Source organism: Amphibalanus amphitrite, unplaced genomic scaffold (genome assembly GCF_019059575.1).
Source record: "Amphibalanus amphitrite isolate SeventyFive unplaced genomic scaffold, NRLGWU_Aamphi_draft 000524F_arrow, whole genome shotgun sequence".
In the NCBI taxonomy this organism is placed as follows: domain Eukaryota; kingdom Metazoa; phylum Arthropoda; class Thecostraca; order Balanomorpha; family Balanidae; genus Amphibalanus; species Amphibalanus amphitrite.
The window spans coordinates 165,866-186,944 of NW_024882018.1; the positions used below are offsets into that span (position 1 = coordinate 165,866).

At 46.0% G+C, this 21,079-nt stretch overlaps 2 protein-coding genes across 2 annotated transcripts; one reads left to right on the forward strand and one right to left on the reverse strand.

The window, feature by feature from the left end:
* Nucleotides 1-2,988: 2,988 nt before the first annotated feature.
* LOC122393215 lies at nt 2,989-4,189 on the reverse strand. Its single transcript, XM_043389043.1, has 2 exons — nt 4,016-4,189; nt 2,989-3,577 (listed from the first exon to the last, which is right to left on the reverse strand). Exons 1-2 carry the CDS (start codon nt 4,175-4,177, stop codon nt 3,380-3,382), a joined length of 360 nt encoding a protein of 119 aa, XP_043244978.1. The 5' UTR covers nt 4,178-4,189; the 3' UTR covers nt 2,989-3,379.
* Nucleotides 4,190-7,344: 3,155 nt separating this feature from the next.
* On the forward strand, nt 7,345-14,323 carry LOC122393217 (lysosomal aspartic protease-like). The gene is made up of 9 exons (XM_043389045.1): nt 7,345-7,486; nt 7,908-8,028; nt 8,338-8,461; nt 10,236-10,354; nt 10,787-10,986; nt 11,339-11,483; nt 12,150-12,284; nt 12,771-12,863; nt 14,029-14,323. The coding sequence occupies exons 1-9, from the start codon at nt 7,428-7,430 to the stop codon at nt 14,182-14,184; spliced, it is 1,152 nt and encodes a 383-aa protein (XP_043244980.1). The 5' UTR covers nt 7,345-7,427; the 3' UTR covers nt 14,185-14,323.
* Nucleotides 14,324-21,079: the final 6,756 nt, after the last annotated feature.

The window sequence follows — 21,079 nt, forward strand, 5'->3', positions numbered from 1 at the left end:
ATCGGCATTTCACTTGTGGCATAAAAAACAAGACTATTATTGACGTGATGACTCCTTTTCTGACCCCCTGTGACCTTTTTGACCTCTCCAGGTCAATTCTGCGCGACCTGTCTCGGATTCTGACGCTGCTGAACAGAAAAGAAGAGCAGATTCGGACCGTACCTGCAGATTGGCAGCGACTGCTGGGCTGGGCCGAACGGCTCCTGAAACGCTACAAACGACAGAAAATCTCCAAGGTGAGAAAATACAGGGAGCTCCCGGAAAAAGTAGACAGATTTAACGTACTCTGCGCTGTATGTTGAGCATGTTACTGTGAGCAGTAATCGCCACGCACTTTCAGAATGTGGATCGCTCATGATTGTTCAATACAATACAATACAATGTTCTTCAGGTACGATTGCTCAAAATGCTAGTTTAAACGGCCTGGTTGTAACACCAGAGCGCTTCCGTCATAAAGTGATGGACTCTTGATAAACTCATCCTCTTACCCTCTCACTCACTGCACTTTTGTTGGTGATCGGCTCAGCCCAAAGTCTCTTTAGTCCTCTCGTCTCATCTTACGGCTCTGATGTGATCTCAGACTCCGAGAACCCAAACCCAAAAGCAACATTTCAGAGCCGGAAGGATGTTAGGAATTAGGGGGAGACATTGGTCTGGGCAGGCACCCTAGTGAGTCATCGGGGCTGAGCCCGTCCCGAAGGACAGGCCGACCAGCCCCAAGGTACTCACTGCACCCGGCTACGGGGTGCGCTCCCTCGGGAGCAGCGGTGCCGCTCCAAGGGAGCAGCCCGCATGAGATAAAGTTGCCTGTCCAGGCCGGAGGGGGGTTGCGGCGTGGAGGAGAAGGATTTCAGTATCCTGAGGATAGAAGCACGGAACGGTGCGGTCCAGTCCATAAACCAACAAATGACCACCAGCCCCGTCTTGACACACGATTCCCCGTTTTTCCGACAGGAGTTCGGTTCAGCGCCTCATATCGAGTACCTGGCTCCCTCTGGCCACGGTGGGAGTCGTCGTCCACGCTCCGCTGCAGGTCGTCTTCACTCCAACGGCAGCGTCCCTGCAGGATCACACTTCAGCATCAGCCAGGCCATCATTGAAGAGGATGACGAGCTAGACGGCATACAGAGCCTGCCACCTATCGGGAGAGAGGAGAACCACAGCCGCACGGCGCCGCCGCGTGGCGGCGCGAAGTATCGCAAGCATGAGCCGACGGGCCGACGTCGAGCAAGAAGTACAACTAGGCTCGCGACTGGAGGATCGCGTGCGCACAACGCTAGCGTGCCTACAGGGCTGCATCTGCTACCTGAGGAGCGAGCGGGAAAACCGGTGTATGTTCATCAAGTGAATGGCGGCGAGGGAGAGGCGCTGTTCGTTGGAGACGCCTGGCCTCGACCGTCGGCGGGTAGCCTCCGCCCAGCCTCCAGTGCTCATAGTCTCACCGGAGGCTGGCCTGCCCCGCCCCGCTCCCTCCCTCCAGGGGGTGGGGAGGAGCACCCCCACCGCGGTCCGAGGCCCACCTACAAAGACTGGCCTCTGGAGAAGCTGAAACACATCCGGGGCGCGCGGCAGGAGCGAGAGCGTACCTCCGACTTCACTGATACAACAACCGATGGGCAAAGCGGCCACTCGGGCGGGAGCAGTAACGGTATGCCTCCTCCACCCCCGCCGGTCTATGGAAACGAGAGGACCAAACCGGCCGGAGAGGATAAACTCGATAATAGCTTCAACGAGCATAGTGATTACATAGAGAAAGACATTGATAGCTTCAGTGGTCGCTATTTTCATGAAGAGGAACTGAGTACTGTACTGTAGTGAAGTACTGAAATTAAATAGGGTGACATCAATGATGCGAAAGACATTGGTGTAGTGTTCGCTACATAGAAAGGAGGAGACTTTTTGGTCAGTTAGGGATGCATTGTTGGCCAGAAGTCGTAACACTTTTCACCGTTTTATGAAATGTTTGAAGGAAATGTTTTGTGAATGTTCGCTATTTATACGATTTCATGACGTATCGACTGAGATTATTCGTGTAATTACGTCCTTTTTTCAATGTGGTATCTTCTGACGCAACATGTTTTGTCAAAGCTATGTATCGCGATGAATACGTTTGGATACCACACTGCGGTAAGAGTGATTTCATAACCTATCTTCACTAAAAAAGGCAAACTTTTATGACGCTCCCGAAAATATTGGCCAGGATTCCTTCTCCCCTCTGGCAGGCAAACGCCTTGAGGAAGGAATAGATGGGCCAGTGGAATGAGGACTGTCTCGTTTAGAGAGCCGATTCTCCAGTGAGGACTGATTTGAACATCAGCAATCGTGCCAGTGTACAACCCTGCCATCTAGTGGCCGATTTTGAAGTGTTATGTTGCTGCTTATCCCGTGTATAATAATAATAATAATATTGTTAATCAACTTTGTCTTGCGCCTGTGTAATATTTGCTTTCTGCTGTAAAAAGCTTGGCTGTTGTAAGAATGTGTCTTCAGTGAATCGGCGTAAATAGTTAGATAGTGTGCATTCTCGTTCATATAATGCAGTCGTTTGATCGATATCAACCAACCGTTTCAAACGCTGAAAAGCCTCTGCAATAAACCGTTTCTAATGGTGAATAACCTTCGTGGTCGTGTGCAATGCTCTGCGAATCATGCTGAATGTAACGCTTTTGAACGCGGCACACGAGACGTGAGTGTATGTTCAATCGCAATTCGCAGCTGTCGAAAACGGATGTCGCTATACGCTGTCAGCGTCCAATAAAAGCGCCGGTTTCTATACCGTTTATAGTTCGGTGTTCGGAATGTGTTATTATCAATAGCAGAGAATATTGGTATTCGACTCAGGCTTAACTGCATGTTACAACTCTTGCGTCTATAATAACTATGTTTGTGACGTGCTATTCGAACCATTATTGTAGCTAAACGTTTTTACTAATTCGGTTACGTGTGTTTTTATTGTACGTGTAGTAGTAGAAAAGTCTGCTTTACATTTTTTGTTTGTTTATTACTAACACGTATGCTAGAAAAGCACCCGTTCACCTATTCATGTGGATATACCGGTCATCGCTACCGCATATGACTTAATGATAATAGTCAGTCCACCACTAAACACACAGATAACGCATTTTGTGAGCTGCTCGTAAATACAAGTTAATTAGATGTCAATATCACAGACACCTCGCTGCGAGAAGTAGTAAGTCCTAAAGCAAATATACTCTGCCATTTATAAACTCAAACTACATAAGCTGAATAATCACACTACAAAAAAAACGTTAACACTTAGGTATCTTCAACACGTCTACAGTCGGAGCAATCCAAAACGAGCATGACTTAGCCTGACTCAGTCTTAAGCCTGACAAGCATGCTACAGCCTACCCAATCTTTAGATGGACACTTTTCGGCACATGTAGAGGTCGGCCTCCCTGTCTTCCTGTAGCTGTGGCGGGCACATGTCCTGACAGAAGGGTGGGAGGTCACCCACCCGGATCGGATGGGAACATTCAGTCGGAGGCAGCTTCTTAGCCAGACAGATGTACGGAGCTTTCTGGTTTCCAGAGTTCTCGTCACAAAACTTCATGCTCTGTAAAAGGGCATGGTGTCTACTTAGTTGCCTAGTTCGCTAGTTAGTCAACTAGTTAGAAATGTTAGGGTCTTTATGACGATTGATATCCGCTTGCTTTTATTTCTGACTGCTTTTATCAAATGATGAAAGTTCTTCCGTGACATTTATGTGAACTTGGGTCGGACTGCATTTATCGAGAAAATTATCATATAATTGTGGTATAATATAGGTACTTTTCTCACTTATGAGGATATTACATTCCTGAGCCCGGCATGCGGAGGCCTACCTACCTAGAAGCCTTAGCTTTAAAGTGCTGCCCCGATTGAGCCACGATTCAAAGAGGTCATGCGCCTATTCTCGTTACAGCATTGATCTTTTAGCCGCTTGACGTGAACGATAAAGAAAGGCCTCGAAACTACGATCATTAAACCCGAAAACGCTTTGGCAATACCTTACCTTGATGTATTTCAGTTGCATACCCTCAAGAACTTTCTCCAATATATCCTTCACCACAACTTCTTCCCCGTTTCCAGACAGCGGTGTACCCTGCGGAACTGGTGAAACCATCACCACTAGCAATAGCAATAGGCACAGGCAGTGCCTCTTGAGCGCCGCCATCTTGCCACCAAAGAGTCGACAGCAAGAGTGCCTCAGGCTATATAATCTCCATGCCTGTATGATATCTGTTCGAGGCGCTACTGCGAGCGTTGATCAACGAATCAGCGAGGGGAGATCAGTGACGAATGCCGGTGAACAGCCAATGGAATTCGATACTGGCTTCCAGGGGTACATGACACTTCTATTGCTGCTGACATGTGCATAGAGGTATGTTTGAATATTTGACGGCACGTTTCTGGTGCCGCACTGACCAACGTATGACCTTGAACGAAAATCACGCGTCGTTACGTGACCGTTTGCCGAGAGTGGACCGGAAGTTCGAGTCTCCGGTGACACGGAGTAGCCGGATATTCATTCAAAGTCGACACGAATTTTTAGTGTCACCGTGGGTCAGCCGCTTAGAGGGCTAGGCATTTGGCATTTGGCTAAGGAAGTTGAACGTATCCAATGCATGAAGCTAAATATAAAGTCAAAATAGCTGCTTGAAAACTTCGAAACAAAATAACGGATAACACTTTGCATGTTTCTGAAGAGAGATCCCATTGCGTTCTATTTCTGATGCGGTATACTAATCTGTCACCATGCTGCAAAACATACACCCTATCTTTTTCCAATCTCATCTGTCAAACCGCACTGCATCACATGTGGTTTCTGGCTTCCCATCTGTTGGCTGTTTGCTCCCTTGCCCCACACAGGTGTTCTCAGGTGGGGCGATGTCACACCTGACTCACATTCGTCACGCGAACTGTGATCATTGGTCGTGCGCGACGATCGTCGTGTTCGACGAGGTAGTCGGTGTTGGTAACGACGCGAGTGGAGGTCAAACGAGTGGTGTTGGTGTCACTGAGGTGCTCAGACGCTGCCGTGATGGATTTTAGAAGCTGACGTGAGTAAAATGTGGTATGTTTTGGTTAATTTACGAATTATACTGCTGTCGACAAAGCACCATTGACTAGCATGTGAAACGGACTTGAATAAGGTGGTCATAAATTATACATATATTTATTATAACTTTGATGCTTGTGGTTACTATTTTATGCATCAAAAAACAAATTGACTTCTTTGTATCGCAAATCTATGAAGCAATTAATACCGATGAGATACGTGTTGAAGTAGCACATGTGTATTGTGTATGGGCATAATCGATTCACGTACAAACAGGAGTCACGTAAATAACCGACATGTAAAGCTCATTTTCCACGTTATTCACCAAATAACCGACATACCAACTTATTTTTCACGTCATTCACATGCTCTAAACCTATTAGATGATTACTTTGAACTTGTCCATCTTTTCAGGACAATGCTGCGCACTTGATAATTTTTTTCCTGCGCAGTGTATGTCAAAGAAGCCCTGTAATCGTGACAGTGCCACACCTTTGTGCATCATCACACAGCCGGTACTTTCCGACTATAGCGACGATGGTCCAGATATACAAAAGCTGGGTGTGTTTGAACAGGGAGAGCTTGTTTGGTTACATACACATTATTAGTATATAGATGTTCGGCTGATGAGGTGCACCTTATAGGCTTGAACCACTTCTATGGTTTCGAAACTAGCTAAATGGCAAACGTTCAGAACGAACTTGTTATCAAGCGCATGTCTGGCTAAATGGGCAACGATAAAAAGCAAGCGGAAATCGATAATAAAACCACACCCTAATTACGTAACAACCATTTGGTCTAAATGTTAGCCAAACAAAGACCAGTGGACCCATACCAGTGCCCTGCGAGACCCTCAAAATCGTCCTGCCAGCCATCTTGCTACGATGACAAGCAGGAACTATCATCTGTCCACAGTGTGATATAGCGTGGGGATTTCGGACACCTCTCACACAGCTATCTAGGAACGGAAATTTGATGACGGCCCCCGTGAGAATGCCAAAAGACGGGACAGCTGCAGCGCTGGGACGGAAGTGGCGCACGACGGCGCTGTGTTTCGTCAGAGCGGTCTGATAAAAAGTTCTATGTTGTGACGAATTTGTGAAGTTGTCAAAGAAGCTGTCCATTTTTTAGTTTTGATGCTTTTTTTAAAACAAGAGCCTTCGAAAACGACATTTAGATTATAGATGATGGTCGATGGATACCGTTTGCATATCCGTTGTTAGGTCGCTTTTTCCATTTACCTTCATTGCGGTAAGAGTTCAACAAAGTGCAAACCGGTGAACGAAAAACAAAGTGCGTTTTATGAGTAGCGCATGTTGTGCTTGGGAATGTTACACCTCTGTGCTCTTGCAAATTGATGACCTTGCAGAGAAGAATGATGGCCCTTATGTGTCTTTGAGGTCAAAGGGTGCGTTTCAATCTTAGCGTTTTGATATTTCAAATTACTGGGCGCAAAATGACCTTAGTAGTCGGCGCGCCCTAAAGCCCCATTAACAAACGATATTTCAGAATTTGAATGATAAGGATAACTAATATTCGAGGTAATTGAAAAATGTAAGACTGTGTTTGACAAAGTGTAGCGATCAAGTTTTATCTGAAACAAAATGACTATATATTTTAGGCTTTGCTTTCGAACGTTGCCTGCTGCATGCCACCTTTCTAGACTCGGTCAGGTAATTGAGATTGAGGAGAAAGTGTTCAAATGCCCCTTTAGAAGAATGTCGAAGGCCAGACCCTCCAATACTCGTAAAGTGTGGAAACCAATCCCCAAAGGTTGAAAGGAAAGGGTTAGGTGTTAGTGGCCAGGCATTTTCCCTGAATCCCTTAATTGCAGCGCAAAATAGCGGCGATAGATGTGTGTTTATTACTCAACTGAATTATGAACCCTTTAAAAATTTATCGATTTTTTTTTGTCGGTGAGGGCTGGTATGACTGGGAGAAATGAAAGATGCTTTTTAATCGAACCTTTCTGGTTGTGCTATAACTATTGCCGACTATTGCCAGATTCAAACAGTGGAAAACCACTAGCAGTAAAACGACCAGCAGCGGTTGCAGGAAAAGCGTCGGCAGCAGCAGTAACAACAGCAACGACGACAGCAACAATAGCAGCAGGCGATTCAAGCTGCGTCGGCAGACGCAGCTGCAGCAGGCAGTTGCAGTAACAGCAGCTACGAAAGCTGCTGCAGCTGGCAGCTGCCTTTGCAGCGGCAGCGGCGGCCGCCTCCCCTCTGGGTGGGGTGGGACATACACCGCCTGCCGTGCGGCAGAACCCTGAGAAGCTAGCAGCTGGTGCTGCGATACCGGGCTCCGATTTAAGCACACCACTGCGCCGCATCGGTCTCACTCCGTGACCAGTGTGACAATCATGGCGCGTCTCTGTCTGCTGATGCTGGCCTGTGTGGCCTCGGCCCTGGCCCTTCACCGGTAGGTGGCATCGAGACAGATTTGACGCTTAGGATTTGGGATGGTGAATGCATTATTTTAGGACGCTTGCGAGAAGCGGTGGATCAGTGATGTTACGTAAAAGTCTTCCTCAAGTGGGCGACTGTGTTCGTTTTTTTGTTTTTTTTTTAAACAAGCACATTCAAACACTGCAACCAAAATTTGAAGCTTTCGCTGTGGTTTCCCTATTAAATTTATTGAAATAAAATATCGATGATGAAGTAACTTAGATGTGTTTATACTAAAACCTTTCCAAAAGGTCCGCTAGCAGCTTGCGTGGTTCTTAGATTTAGAACCAGGTTTCTAGCCGGGGAACCACGTCATGCCTGTCTCATCCGAATAACAGACATAAAACATTCGCTCAGTTTAACAACCGTCTAACCATTCTCACAAAACTCTCCAGGGTGCCTCTGAAGAAGCACGAGAAGCCAAGGAACCTGATCAGGGCCACTAATGCCGGTCTGAACAGGAAGTACAAGGCCCTGGGCAACGGTACTGATGAGGATCTCAAGAACTACATGGATGTAAGTGGTGGCATCTGTTGAACTAGGCGTAGTTTTGTGACGTGATTTTGTGATGATACAGGCCCGAATATTCCAGATTTGTGAAAGGTCATTTCAAGGGTTCTTATGGTCAGCGTGATGCCGTTATTAGATCTAATGCTTTTTTACAAAAAAAAAAAATGACGCGAGGAATAATAAATAACTCTAGATATAATAGCACAACACTTTGCCATGCCCAAAAGGACTCTTTTTAGATAATACCAATAAATGCTCACTCAAATCTGCCACCTAAACTACCTATAACACTAATTTTTCGTCTTTTTTTCTCAGGCCCAGTACTATGGCCCGATCGATATCGGTACCCCTGGTCAGACCTTCACGGTCATCTTTGACACGGGCTCCTCCAACCTATGGGTGCCCTCCATCCACTGCAAGATCCTCGACATCGCCTGCCGTGAGTGCCGTATTCATATTTGTATGTGTACCTAGGGATCATTCAGGGAAATGATTCAGGAGCTTACGATAAATGAGCTTTGAGCATTGCTGACTATCCTTCAGTGGCTTGATGGGAAAAGGACTTGAATAGATAAGTTTTTCTTTGTAGATTTGGCAGATTTCCATGGATCTTCTGATAAAAATCGCACTTTTAAAGTTTTTGAGTAGGCTTTAAAAAAAAAACATTTTTAGCTTGCATCGGAAAAAAATTGTTCGGGAGGGTGTAAAGGCTGAAACAGACTCTTTCCGCGTTCAGGAAATCGCATACGAGAGCCTATTCAAATACATTATAATTCTTCTCGCATCAATCGCTTGCGGGAGGTGCGTGCGATTGATGCGAGCGTGCTTCCATGTATTTGAATAGGCTCTCGCATGCGATTTCCTGAACGCGGAAAGAGTCTGTTTCAGCCTTAACCCTCGCATGTGTAGGGGGGTCGAATGGACCCCCCCCATGGTTTTTCGCGAATAACTCGCGTAAAAAGCTGCCGATCGCGACGAAATTTTCAGTACCCTCGCATTGATCAATTTTACACCTACTCTGAAAATTTCAGGACCCTGACCCAAATGACCTTTGATCTGTGACCTCTTTTCCGAGACCATGTTTGGCCGGAATCGCGATTCCGCGTATGTCGGCTCGCATTAGCCGCGCGTTTGCAAGCTTTTCGTGGTTTCAAACGTTCAAACATGTGTTTTGATGTTGCTCCCATGCATTAGGGTGGGTTTCAAGGTCACCTGAAGGTCAGGTCAGGTCATTGACCTTTGGTGACCTCGGGTGACCTCGGTTCACTTTTTCGAGTTTTACATGTTTCTAGGCTAGTTTTTGGAGCTGAATTCGAATTTAGCAACCATTTGAACATTTACGAAGAAGTTTTGGTGCCTTCGTAACATGTTACGAAGCTGTCAGAGGCGGTTGACGCGTACTACGAATACCCGTCACGACGCCTACTGGTTGACCTGACCTGACCTGACCCGACCTGATCTAAATGCTTTAAGAAATCATCTGTGATCAAAACTAACACGATATTCGTGATCAGTGCCCCGAAAAACCTCTTAGCAGCCACACTTTACGACTTTCTTATAGGTCCTGATTTTCCCGACTTTGGATCATTGACCTGCCCTGGAAGGTCAATCAATGACCTAGGACCTAAAAATTGGGTATCATCGGCTTCCTCTCGTCACGGGCAACACGTTGGTTTTCCGCGAAGCTCTAGCTCGATCAGGGGCCAAACGGCAAGGGGGGGGGTCCAACCGACCCCCCCCTACACATTAGAAGCTGGCAAACGCCGCACACATGCGAGGGTTAAGGAATGGTAGGCTGTGCCGCCGTACTCGCGGGCAGCCGGCACAGTATAACAAGACGTCTGAAGTCTGATTGCGTCTGCCTCGACATTCTAAAGGCATGTTTGTCTCCGGGTCAGACATTCGTCTTCACCACTTCCACTCCTCCCACATCGCTTCCACTCTTTCGACGGACGTCCACAGCGATTATTTCTCCTATAAGCTGAGATTTTCTGACTGCCTTTTCAAACGGACGGCCACAAAATATAGACATGACTCCTCAAAGGGACACTTTTTATTTACATTATAATACTACCTACAAACGTTCATAAGTTATGTGTGGATATATTGGACAGGTATGTATGTAGGAAAGAGCCAGTAGTCTACGAATATATTCAAGAAACAACTCTTCTCAAATTCTCAGTTCTGACTGTCTTTTCCACATTTGTCCACAGGCGTGCACAATAAGTACGACGCTTCCAAGTCGTCCACGTACAAGGAGGACGGCACAGAGTTCGCTATTCAGTACGGATCTGGAGCTCTGTCGGGCTACCAGTCTATCGATACCGTCACCGTGAGTAACGAAGAATAATGTTATTGGGGACGGAGTGCGTGAGAGAGGTAATAGAGGAATGCGTGAGAGAGTTTAGAGGATCTAGCGGGAATATTTAAGAGCGGGAAGTGCGAGAGGCTTCAAGCTGGTAAAAAATTGATGTCAACTGAGATTAGGTATAGGTTAATTTGAGTTCAGACTGACGTGAAAGGACGATGGATGAGATGTGAGTGATAAGAGAGGGATGAAAAAGGGTGCTAAATCAAGATGAGATATATGACGTGCTGCTAAGCTCTCCGTGACTCATATACCGATTCGAGTGCTACAATCACCAATAGCAATTCCCTACTCTAACCTCATCTGTATACCTCTCATCATGTCCCAGGTCATCTCTCTGAGTTCTGACCCTTTCTCTCCCCTCGACCACCTTTCTGACCTCCCCCCCCCCCCTAGGTCGCCGGCCTGGCCATCATCGACCAGACTTTCGCCGAGGCTACCTCGGAGCCCGGCCTTGCTTTCGTGGCCGGCAAGTTCGACGGCATTCTCGGCCTGGGCTACGACACCATTGCCGTCAACGGCGTAGTGCCGCCGTTCTACAACATGGTCAGCCAGGGACTGGTCGAAGAGCCGGTGTTCGCGTTCTACCTGAACCGGTAAGTGCGGAACGTCGGAATATGTCTCTCTGTGGCTTCTAGGCAATAGTGGTATGATTGTTATGAATGGTTTGGAGGGAGCATCAGTTGAGATAGGCATCGCTTGTAGTTTTTATATTGGAAATGTCGGGTTTCTGGGAAAGCTTATAGGAAGTTGATTACTTTTCCCCATCTTCATCACTAATCTTCAACATTTATTATCTTTCGGTGAATCGCAGCTATGACCAGAGTAGCCTCCGACTTCCGAGTACACAGCAGTGTCATCCCACCAACGACAATGACCTCTGATTATGACCTTTGACCAATAACCTCCGCTGCCGCTCAATGCTGACCTCTGACCTCTGACCCGCAGTGACCCGGAGGCGGAGCTCGGCGGCGAGCTGACTTTCGGAGGTACTGACCCCAACTACTACACCGGCGAGTTCTCCTATGTTCCTGTCAGCCGTAAGGGCTACTGGCAGTTCAGTATGGACGGAGTCAGCGTTCCTGGTGCCGAGGTATGCCACTGACGTCACTGGATGGTTTTGATGACGTTATTTGAACGTGCTACCTTTTGAATACGGATAATTGTTCGTGTATTTTTGTTCTTTTTGATTTTGAATAACATATTTTTATTAGAAAGAGTTGATGCTCTCAACGACGTAGCGCCAGTCATCTATGTTATTTGGTCTGTTTCGTGTCTATGACCCCGTTTCCATGGGCATCACTGATCCGGATCAGCAAACTTAAATCGTATTATATTTCTCGAACTCTTCGTTACATGATATAATTCCAAGTGGATTAGGCTTATATAATCAGTTAATCCCTTATTTTCATTTTCATATATCCAGTATAGTTAGACAATATAATCTAACTATACTGGATTAGCTAATCCATTTTTACTGATCCGGATCAGTGATGCCCATGGAAACGTGGTCTATGTTACGTGCTGCTTTCACGCATTATAATGTTGACTTGCTGATACGGACTTTAACCGTAGCGCAAACTATATTCTGACGCAATTTAATCTGCTCCACCGTGAACTGACCCTACCCGACCCAACCTACATAGTTTCACCCGCCCTGACTTCATTCCACTTTACCTGACCTGACCCGACCTGACCTGACCTGACCCGACCTGACCCCACCTGACCCAGTCTGATTCATCTCACGTTCTGTCGTCAGAGTGAGATCTGCAGCGGCGGCTGCGAGGCTATCGCCGACTCTGGCACCTCCCTCATCGCTCTGCCCTCTGCGGACGCGCGGACCATCAACCGTGCCATCGGGGCCATCCACGTGCCCCTTACTGGAGAGTGGCTGGTGAGACTGCCGGGGTCACTTGGGGGTTACGTGGGGTTATCCAGGTTACCGGAGTCACCGCTGGGGTCACAGAGTCATTGGTCATTTCCTTACCAGCTAGGACTGGCTGTATAAGTTTAGACCTACAGAGGCAGTCGCAGGGAAAGAGGGAATTGAGATAACGCCATAATTTGCATTTGAATCATGACTTCAGTGTAAGGATAGTTAGCTCGGAGACTTTGGAAATCATTCATTTTATTAATAAATTTCAGCATATGTTTCCGTTCCCTGTCTCTGTTTGTCTGTTTGTCTGTTCTCTCCCTTTCTCTCTCCCTCTCTCTCTCTCTCTCTTTCCTCCTCTCTCTCTCTCTCTCTCTCTCTCTCTCCTTCCCTCTCTCTCTCTCTCTTCTCTCTCTCTTTCCCTCTCTCTTTCCTCTCTCTCTCTCTCTCTCTCTCTCTCTCTCTCTCTCTCTCTCTCCCTAACCACCGGACGTCCCCCCTCCTCAGGTAATCTGCTCCGAGATCCCGACCATGCCGGCCGTCACCTTCACCCTGGCCGGCAAGCAGTACGTCCTGGAGGCGGAGGACTACGTCATCCAGGTAAGAACACGAAACTCGAAACAAGAAACTTTGCGTGCCACGCCTAGTTAAGCTTTCACACTGTATCTCAGGTGTTCACCTTTGAGTTTTAAATATATTTTTTGTTATATTTATATTAACCAAGATCTAGGTTTGAACGAGTAATCATTGAGCTCGCTGAAGCTCATCGTGTTGAGGCAGCCGCACACTGGGCCATTCGGCGGGCGAGATTCCGCAAAAGCAGAATGTCGCGGGCGACATTCCTACAGCGGCTTTCCGCTTGTTTTCAGCAGTTTACAGGACCATTCGGCGGTGCGATTTTCCACTTAGTATTTTCAGGAACTTTATGTGAAACATTTTATGATAAATATAAACGAATGCAAACTAAATACATTTAAGCAAATACAATATTTGCTTATTTAATGCGATTATGCTATATTTCTGTACAATGAAGTTTTGAATATCTATTAATTTGACATAATTTCTGGAGGAAGTTGCAAAAAAATAAAGCTCGTGATTAATGTAAACAACCGTGTTTGTCGACAAATGCAAGAAACCTAAAGACAATTGTGGAGAGGCACATAGTAACCCATTATTGGAATAACCAATGAAGTGTATAAAAACCATTTAATATGGGGAAAGAAGTGCCGCTACGATTTTTTATCAAGTGAAGTCTATTTCTCGGCTGCTCCATCAATAGTTGGTGAGTTTCAAGTTCCACAATTTCGGGTGTCCGCGGCGTCGCCGCGGAAAAGCTGAACCGGTCCAGCTTTTTCCGCAACTCCGCGGCTGTTCGCGCGCATGCGCACTCTACCCGCGGACAGCTAGCTGGCAGCGGTCGGCTGATAATTTTGTCGTTTCGGCAGCTGATTCGGCGTCCACGAAAACGTAATGTCGCCACGGAATTGCGTTTTTGCGGAATGTCGCCCGCCGAATGGCCTAGTGTGCGGCCGCCTTTGTCGTTCTAAGGGAAATCTTCATCTAATTATCGTTGAACCAGGTGATGGAATGTTGTTCCTAATTTCATCGCTTTCTGAAGTTTCAATTTTAATGATAATATATGATAAGGATAGATGTTTCAAACACCAGCCAAGATAAATATTTCTCAGCCCTCAAGCTGCCCACATGAAAATCCTTCTCACCGGATCTTCTTGCTCTAAAGCAGTATCCTGTCGTTCGTTCGCAGAACACGCAGGACGGTCAGACCCAGTGCATCTCTGGATTCATGGGTATCGACATCCCCGGAAACCCGCTCTGGATCCTGGGTGACGTCTTCATGGGCAAATACTACACCGTCTTTGACCTCGGCAATGACCGCGTGGGATTCGCCGACTCTGCCTGAGATGAATGTGCCGCAACTGGTCACAAATGTACCGTGCCGTGAAGTGATGTCATACAACAGCTGACGGCGAAGGAAACGGAAGTGTTGGAAAGGGATGTGCTGTGCAATATTGCGCAGAAATACAATGTAAGAAGGAAAAGTGTTTGTTCTGGGAGTTGGCATGTGAATAGTGTGCATCCTTTAGTCTTTACTTTAAAAAGATTTTATTTGATCATATTCGAATAAAAAAAAAACTGCACGTTACTTTCCAGCCTTCTCAAGCTCCTGCGCAATCAACTACTCGACCAAAGTGAGTTAAAATCTGGGAAACCAATCCTCCCTCTGCATTGGAGCCCGTCGCTTTCTTCAAAATTCCCAAAACAAATCGTACCTAAAGATCAGCTACCGCTAGTTGATGAGACTTGGCTCCTATAAGTCACGGACATATGCGTCTCCCCCTAAAAAGTTTATCCGCCATCTCTAGTAATGTAAATGATGACGACTCATTAGATGTACATAGATGCCTTGTCTCCCAACCTAAAAAAGCCCGCTTAGCCGCCATCTTTAGTGATGTGGATGCCGGCAATACTCATTAGTCCTTACCTTCAGCTCTGTTACCGACAGTAAATCAAGGAAATTAAAGGGACCCTCCCACCTTCAAAAAAGTTTATGAATTGGCATGAAAGTGATGTCGCTCGGTTCAGAAAGAGCAAAAACGTTATCTACCAAATTTCACCGAAAAATATTCACCGGTTTTCAAGATATTAGACAAGATATTACACTTTTACTTTTGTTTACTTTTTTGGGATCTCCGCTGTTTCTAGCGACTTTATTTTAGAAGTGCGGCGTTTGCGGCAGATGTTGCGCGCAAATAGCATATACCACCGCGTGCTACAAAACGTTTTAGTCAAACATTTAAAAATCGTTAGATATTTGCGCTGACGTCACACATTCAGAGGGGTATTCCTAAGCATTAGCCCCTCTGAATCAAAATGCTGCAATTTTGAAATTCAATATTTCCGATTTAAGGCATTTCTCGATGTTGTGAGTGCCGAAACCGGTAATTGTGAGCCAGGGACCCCATTTTGGCTATCTCAACTCAAATCTAATGTTAAGGTGGGAGGGTCCCTTTAAGTGTTCCTTCGCTACCATTTTGTGAAAATAACCTTGATATTTATTAGTATCCCAACTTAGGTAGATAAATACACTACGTATATGAAAAATGACACAATAGATTGCAAAATTGCTGGGAGCACCGTTATCATCAGTACACAAGAACTAAACAACGCCATTTAACATTGCACCCCCTCCCCCCTCGACACACACTTATTATCATAAAAGGAATATTTGTAAATAAAACTAATTTTGAAGTGGTAAAACCATTAAAGAAACTGATTTTAATTGTTACATTACATATGGAAAAATTAAAAATAGTCAACAAACGTATCCTAAGAATAAGTTTTTTTACCGTATCCTTTATGCCTGTGTTTTACCGCATCCCTTGAGCCATACGCCTGAGTTTTGCCGTACCCCAGAACTTCTCAATAGTTCACCGTATCAATGAGTAGGTATGCACAATATGAGTATTGGATAGTTCATAATATCCCGAGAGAGCATTCGCATTTCACCGCTTAGCTGTATACCGAGGACCCGAGCATGTACTCATTTAATCGTTTTTCGAGACTGTAGTTTTTCATTCTACGCCTCATGCCGAAAGCCGCTGGGCCTGACACACAAGAGACGTGCCAGGCTCAGCAAAGCCATAGCCGTGGATATACTTTTCAGGTACACCATGGGCTATTTTGCATATCTCGGAACATTGAGCGAGAATTCAAAAGTTTTGAGATGAATCATATGATGTAAGATATATTCATTATAAGATGTCACCACAACCAAAACAAGAACGAAGAACGGACTAAGCAGGAGAAAAGGTCAATCAGTACACAAACTTGACACAAACCATTACATGCCATTACCAAAATAACTGGAATTACGCATCGGTCTGGCGGTGCCACGTGCTGGAATTTTCGCCGTCATTCCATCTTGCCTTACCGAGGTCCACTTACGTGGGCACGGTGATGAGACAGTAGAAGCCAGGGCGGGTGACGCTATTGTCCGCGCAGAACTCTACCAGCAGGCGGCAGCCGAAGACGGTGAAGGTGCCGGAACCGCAGTACTTGGTTCCTTCAACCTTGAGCCAGTCGTAGTGTGAGGATGCCCCCTGGGGGTCCGGAAGCGGTGGGGAGTATGTTTCAAAAAAATATTGTTTAATAAAATTTCGTTCATCGGGGGTGTTTTTCTTTCCGAGATGGTTGCCGACCCGCGCCGTGCTCTGGAACAACCTCAGGTGAGTGTTTTCGGCTGGTAGATCCACAAATTGTTGATTAACTAGTTGACTCTCTTGCTGTTTGATTTTTTTTCTTGTTCAAAGGTAATTACACACCCATTTCCAATTGCTGATCGGTCCGTTGGTTTCAAGCTGACCGATTCCTTTCCGCCACCGTTCCTTGCGCCTGGGGCTCGTCACAAACAATATTTATAATGAGGCTGGCTTGTCGCTTGTCAACATATAGTCTTCACTGCCTAGGATGGTATCTGTCTCATAAGGAATTTAGGACACGGAAGTCTCCCCAAAGCATATAATTTTGATGTCTCCCTTGAGGACATAACTTGAAGCCACCATCTGATACCTGATAGCTACCCACCATTCTCTCCCTTTCTAATGCCTATCATCCCAAAGGTAATCGAGTACATCCCCATTTAATGTCGCCCTCAATGCTGAGATTAGATCTCCCGCTGGTCCTTACACTATATAACGCATACCTCATTCTCCCTCAGACTCACTCTCTTTGTCAAACCTCTCTCATCCCACTACAATAAATTTGATCCCGCGTCGACCTCTCAGTCCCTCCCAGCAATTGTTCTAACTCCCTCCAGCGGTACATATCAGGGACAATAAACGCAATTTGTTCAATAGACTCCGTGATTAGTGTAAATTTCATCTAAGCTTACTCTTACCTCCCAACGACTTATCGCGCCCCATTCCAACATTGGAATCGTGTGTGCTCTTCCTAGCACATCTTGGGCTCCCTGGCCCAATATCCTCGAACACCTACATCACTTGACCCTGATTACTTGTCTAAAGGTGCAACGCAGGTAGCGATTACATTATTAGCGTTCGTCGATGGGTGTGATTGGTTCAATCAATCTCTGCCGGCCCACTCTCTTCGAACACCTACACCATTTGACCCCGATTACTTGTCTAAAGATCGACGCGGGTAGCGTCAGTTATTAGCGTTCCTCGGTGGCTTATGATTGGTCCGTCAACCTCTGCCGCTCACGGCACATCTCTGTTTCCCTACTAAAACCCCGCGGCCGGACGTTGGTTACTGACCCTTGCAGCCCTTCTGTGAGAGACCGTCTTACGCGTTTTCACCTAACGAACCGGTGGACACAAGCCTGCTACCCCGACGACCGCAGTCTCACCGGGCTCATAGACAGGTACCTACTCCGTACTCTCATGCAGTCATGGCACCCGCAAGTGGCGCCTTTGAATCATTGACCGGTGTGACTCGAAGACTCCATGACTGAATCTATCCTACAATTTTATCCGACGCCGTGGAATCCTGTCCTGCAGATGTGTGTTCAAGCGCGTTAGCGTCATGAGTGATACATGCTGCGATCCTTTCCGACGGTGGACTTACCTCACCTCATCCTGGCGGAATTACCCCTTCGCCTCAATCTATCACCTTCGTATTTTGTCACTCACCTTCGGCGGAGTGCTCCCTCGTCCTGTCTCTCTGACTCACCTCTCAGCTTGGGCGTCTTATGGCGTTCTTTGTTCTGATATCTGCCTAACATATTTACTTACTTACTCCGTAACGTGAGACAGTCCAATCCTAGAAGACTTAGACGTATCAGCAGAGTCAAAAACACATGAAAGTGTTGCAACATACCTCCTCTTCGGCTAGCATCCATTCTTAGATCTTTCCTCCTTTTGTAATTCCGGTTTCAATAGCTATCGACCACTTCAGGGTCACTCCTTCTGTATCTCCTTACCTGTCTGACCCGTAGAATCCCTTCAGTCCATGTGCGCACCGCTGCGCGGTACGAATCAATTGTTACCCGCGACCCGAACAAAAAAAAATCATTGGATAGAGAAATCTGCGCCGCCAAATACTCAGACCATCTACTACTCCTTTCATCTACACGATATTTACGCCTATCAGCCGAAACGTCTCTACCGTAGCTTACTATATTCACCCAGTGACGTCATATTTCTAGGAGATTGCCAGTTTCATACTTGTTGATCGGTAATGACGTCATAAGATCCTGTCGCCTGTGGGTTAGTACATCCTGACCTCTCATCGTTCAACCTTGGAGACGCTAACTTTGATCGGAATTTCAACCGGCCCCCAGTCAATGGCATTGGTAGCTTCACGCTCTGGTGACGTAAGCAGAGCGTGAAGGTTTTTTTATTTTCCCTTCACTAGTGCTTTACCTATGGGAGATACCGATTTCGAAGGCAAAACTAAAAGTCGATTCATTAACTTATTAGTCGAGATACGTATAAATCGAGTGTACCATACGACAGCCTGATCTTTCTTCTATCGATACCCGCATCCACTTTGGCGATGGTACATACATAAAACGCTGAAATTTGGCGATAGGCGGGAAGGTGCAATCCTAAACGATATCATTCAATTACATCTTGATGGTTGCTTTTTCGAATGCTCGGAACATACCGAGTAGTGATGAACCTGACCTTCGATTCAAGCCGGATCTTGCAATACCAGCAGCTTTTTCAGGTCAGGTCAGGTCACTGACCTTTGACGTCATAAGTGAACCTCTGCACGGTCCTCAGATACCGCAAGTTCGCAACGGCCTCAGTGTCAGAGCAGATTTCACAAGGAGATGAAACTTGCAGGACCTAGTATCCTCCAGAAGTCTCACAACGTGTATATCTCGCTTTTTTATTCAAGGTCACATGAGGTCAGGCCGGTCATATGAAGTCACCATTATAAGCCAATGGGGGAAACTTATAAACAGCTATTTTGGAGCCCAGAACGATCTCAGACTAGCTGTAACACACGCAACCGTGATTATTTCATGCACTCTTTACAAGGTTCGATGCTTCATTTTTGCACCAAGAGCTTGCATGACGTCATTGATGACGTCACTAGTGTCATAAGTTTTTCGACAATAACTTCTGATCAAATTGAGCTAGAGAGTCGGGAAAGCCACCAATAGACTCGGGAAGACCTGCCAAATCGAATGATATGTGACATGACCGCCTTCGACCAAGTTCGTGCCCTTGGGATCTCTGACCTCACCGTGACCCGAGGTCAACACCCAAAGTTGGTCTCACCCAAATAAAAAAGAATACCATTCGACGCGCCTGAGCGGGGCGAATACGATGCTGTCAAAATCGCGGCCCTGCAATCATTTTTTTGTGAAGTTATTCGCCAAAACCGAACCCGTACCTTGGGCCACTTAACCTGACCTCAGAGGTCACCGGTTGACCTGAGACCTTAAAATCGGGTACAAAACGCTGCATCTCGTAACGACACACACGCTCGTCTTTTCTGCGACGTTCTAGCTCCATTAGAGGCAAAACGGCGAGATGGGGTCGTACCCCAACCCCCCACCCCCACCCCGGCCCCCGGCCGGCGCGTATGTAGAAAACCAATAAGTCCGGCGAGGGTTAAGCGGGTTCCACTGTGCACAAACAGCAAGGGTTGTGCATTTAGTATGGTCATGAGAGAATCCTGTTTGGTTTGGGCTCATAATACAATGCATGATCACTTCTTGTTCATAAGTTAAATTGATTTTCTTCTTCCCAAAAACAAACAATAAATGCTCTTCTCCATATTCCCTTTCACTCAACAACTTTTGATCACTTTTCCCTAAAGGCCTAAGGTAATGCATTGGTAAAAACACAAATGGATGGTTCATCTCAATAGTCAATACTTCTGTCTCCTAATGCTCCTAATGCCTTTGATCATGGTGGCAATGCAATGTGATGATGACAGCATTCCATTTATCACCATTGAAACACAACTTAGCTCAAAAACACTCATATACATAAATTTATTTATCTCCATTTGTGCAAAATTACTTATCACATTCTTTGACTATTGCTTCAGAAAGACATATCAGACCATAAGATTGTGTGAAACAAGAAAAGATTATCAGGCAATAGAGTTGATATATGTGTAGATGAAGTCCAGATTGTAGACTTGAGTTTGGTAGGTTGTAGGAGTTAGGTTGTAGGTTTTAGGCTGGTGGGTTCGTAGGTAGTATATTGGTAGGTTGAAAGCTTTGAGTTAGAAGGTAAGGTTAGGTCGGGTTAGATGTTCAAAATCTTCACTGGACTTCATCTTCACATTTACCACAGAGTTGACACTTGACAAGCTGTGCCAGCCAATCTAGCAACTAAGCATTCCGCACTAGCACGCACATAGGCTGGAAATGTGCACAATCACACGAAAAAAGGCTGCAAGTTTGGGAACTCTGCACTTATATGGAAACTACACTAATATTCAATGATGTCTCATTTGCCTTCTGAAAATTTCTTAGATAGCATTGCATCAACACTCAACAGTGTCAGCTCATATCACAGCACAGCCATTCGGCATGGCATTTACCACATCATGGCACGCATTGTGCACTGATCCACACAAAATTCACACCACAATTAATCTGCACTGCATTGTGCATTAGCTAAGTGCCTCTGCCTGCACATACATCTTGCTGAACTGCCATTCTTAGCAATATAATGTTGCAGCCGCAGGCATTGTAAGCACCAGAAGAGCCTGATGTTCTGGAGATTAACGGAGCAGTTTGAACATGCTTGCAAATCTGATGTTATTCATAGGTCTAAGCCTGACTTCGAGGAAATTTGAAGAATAATTTG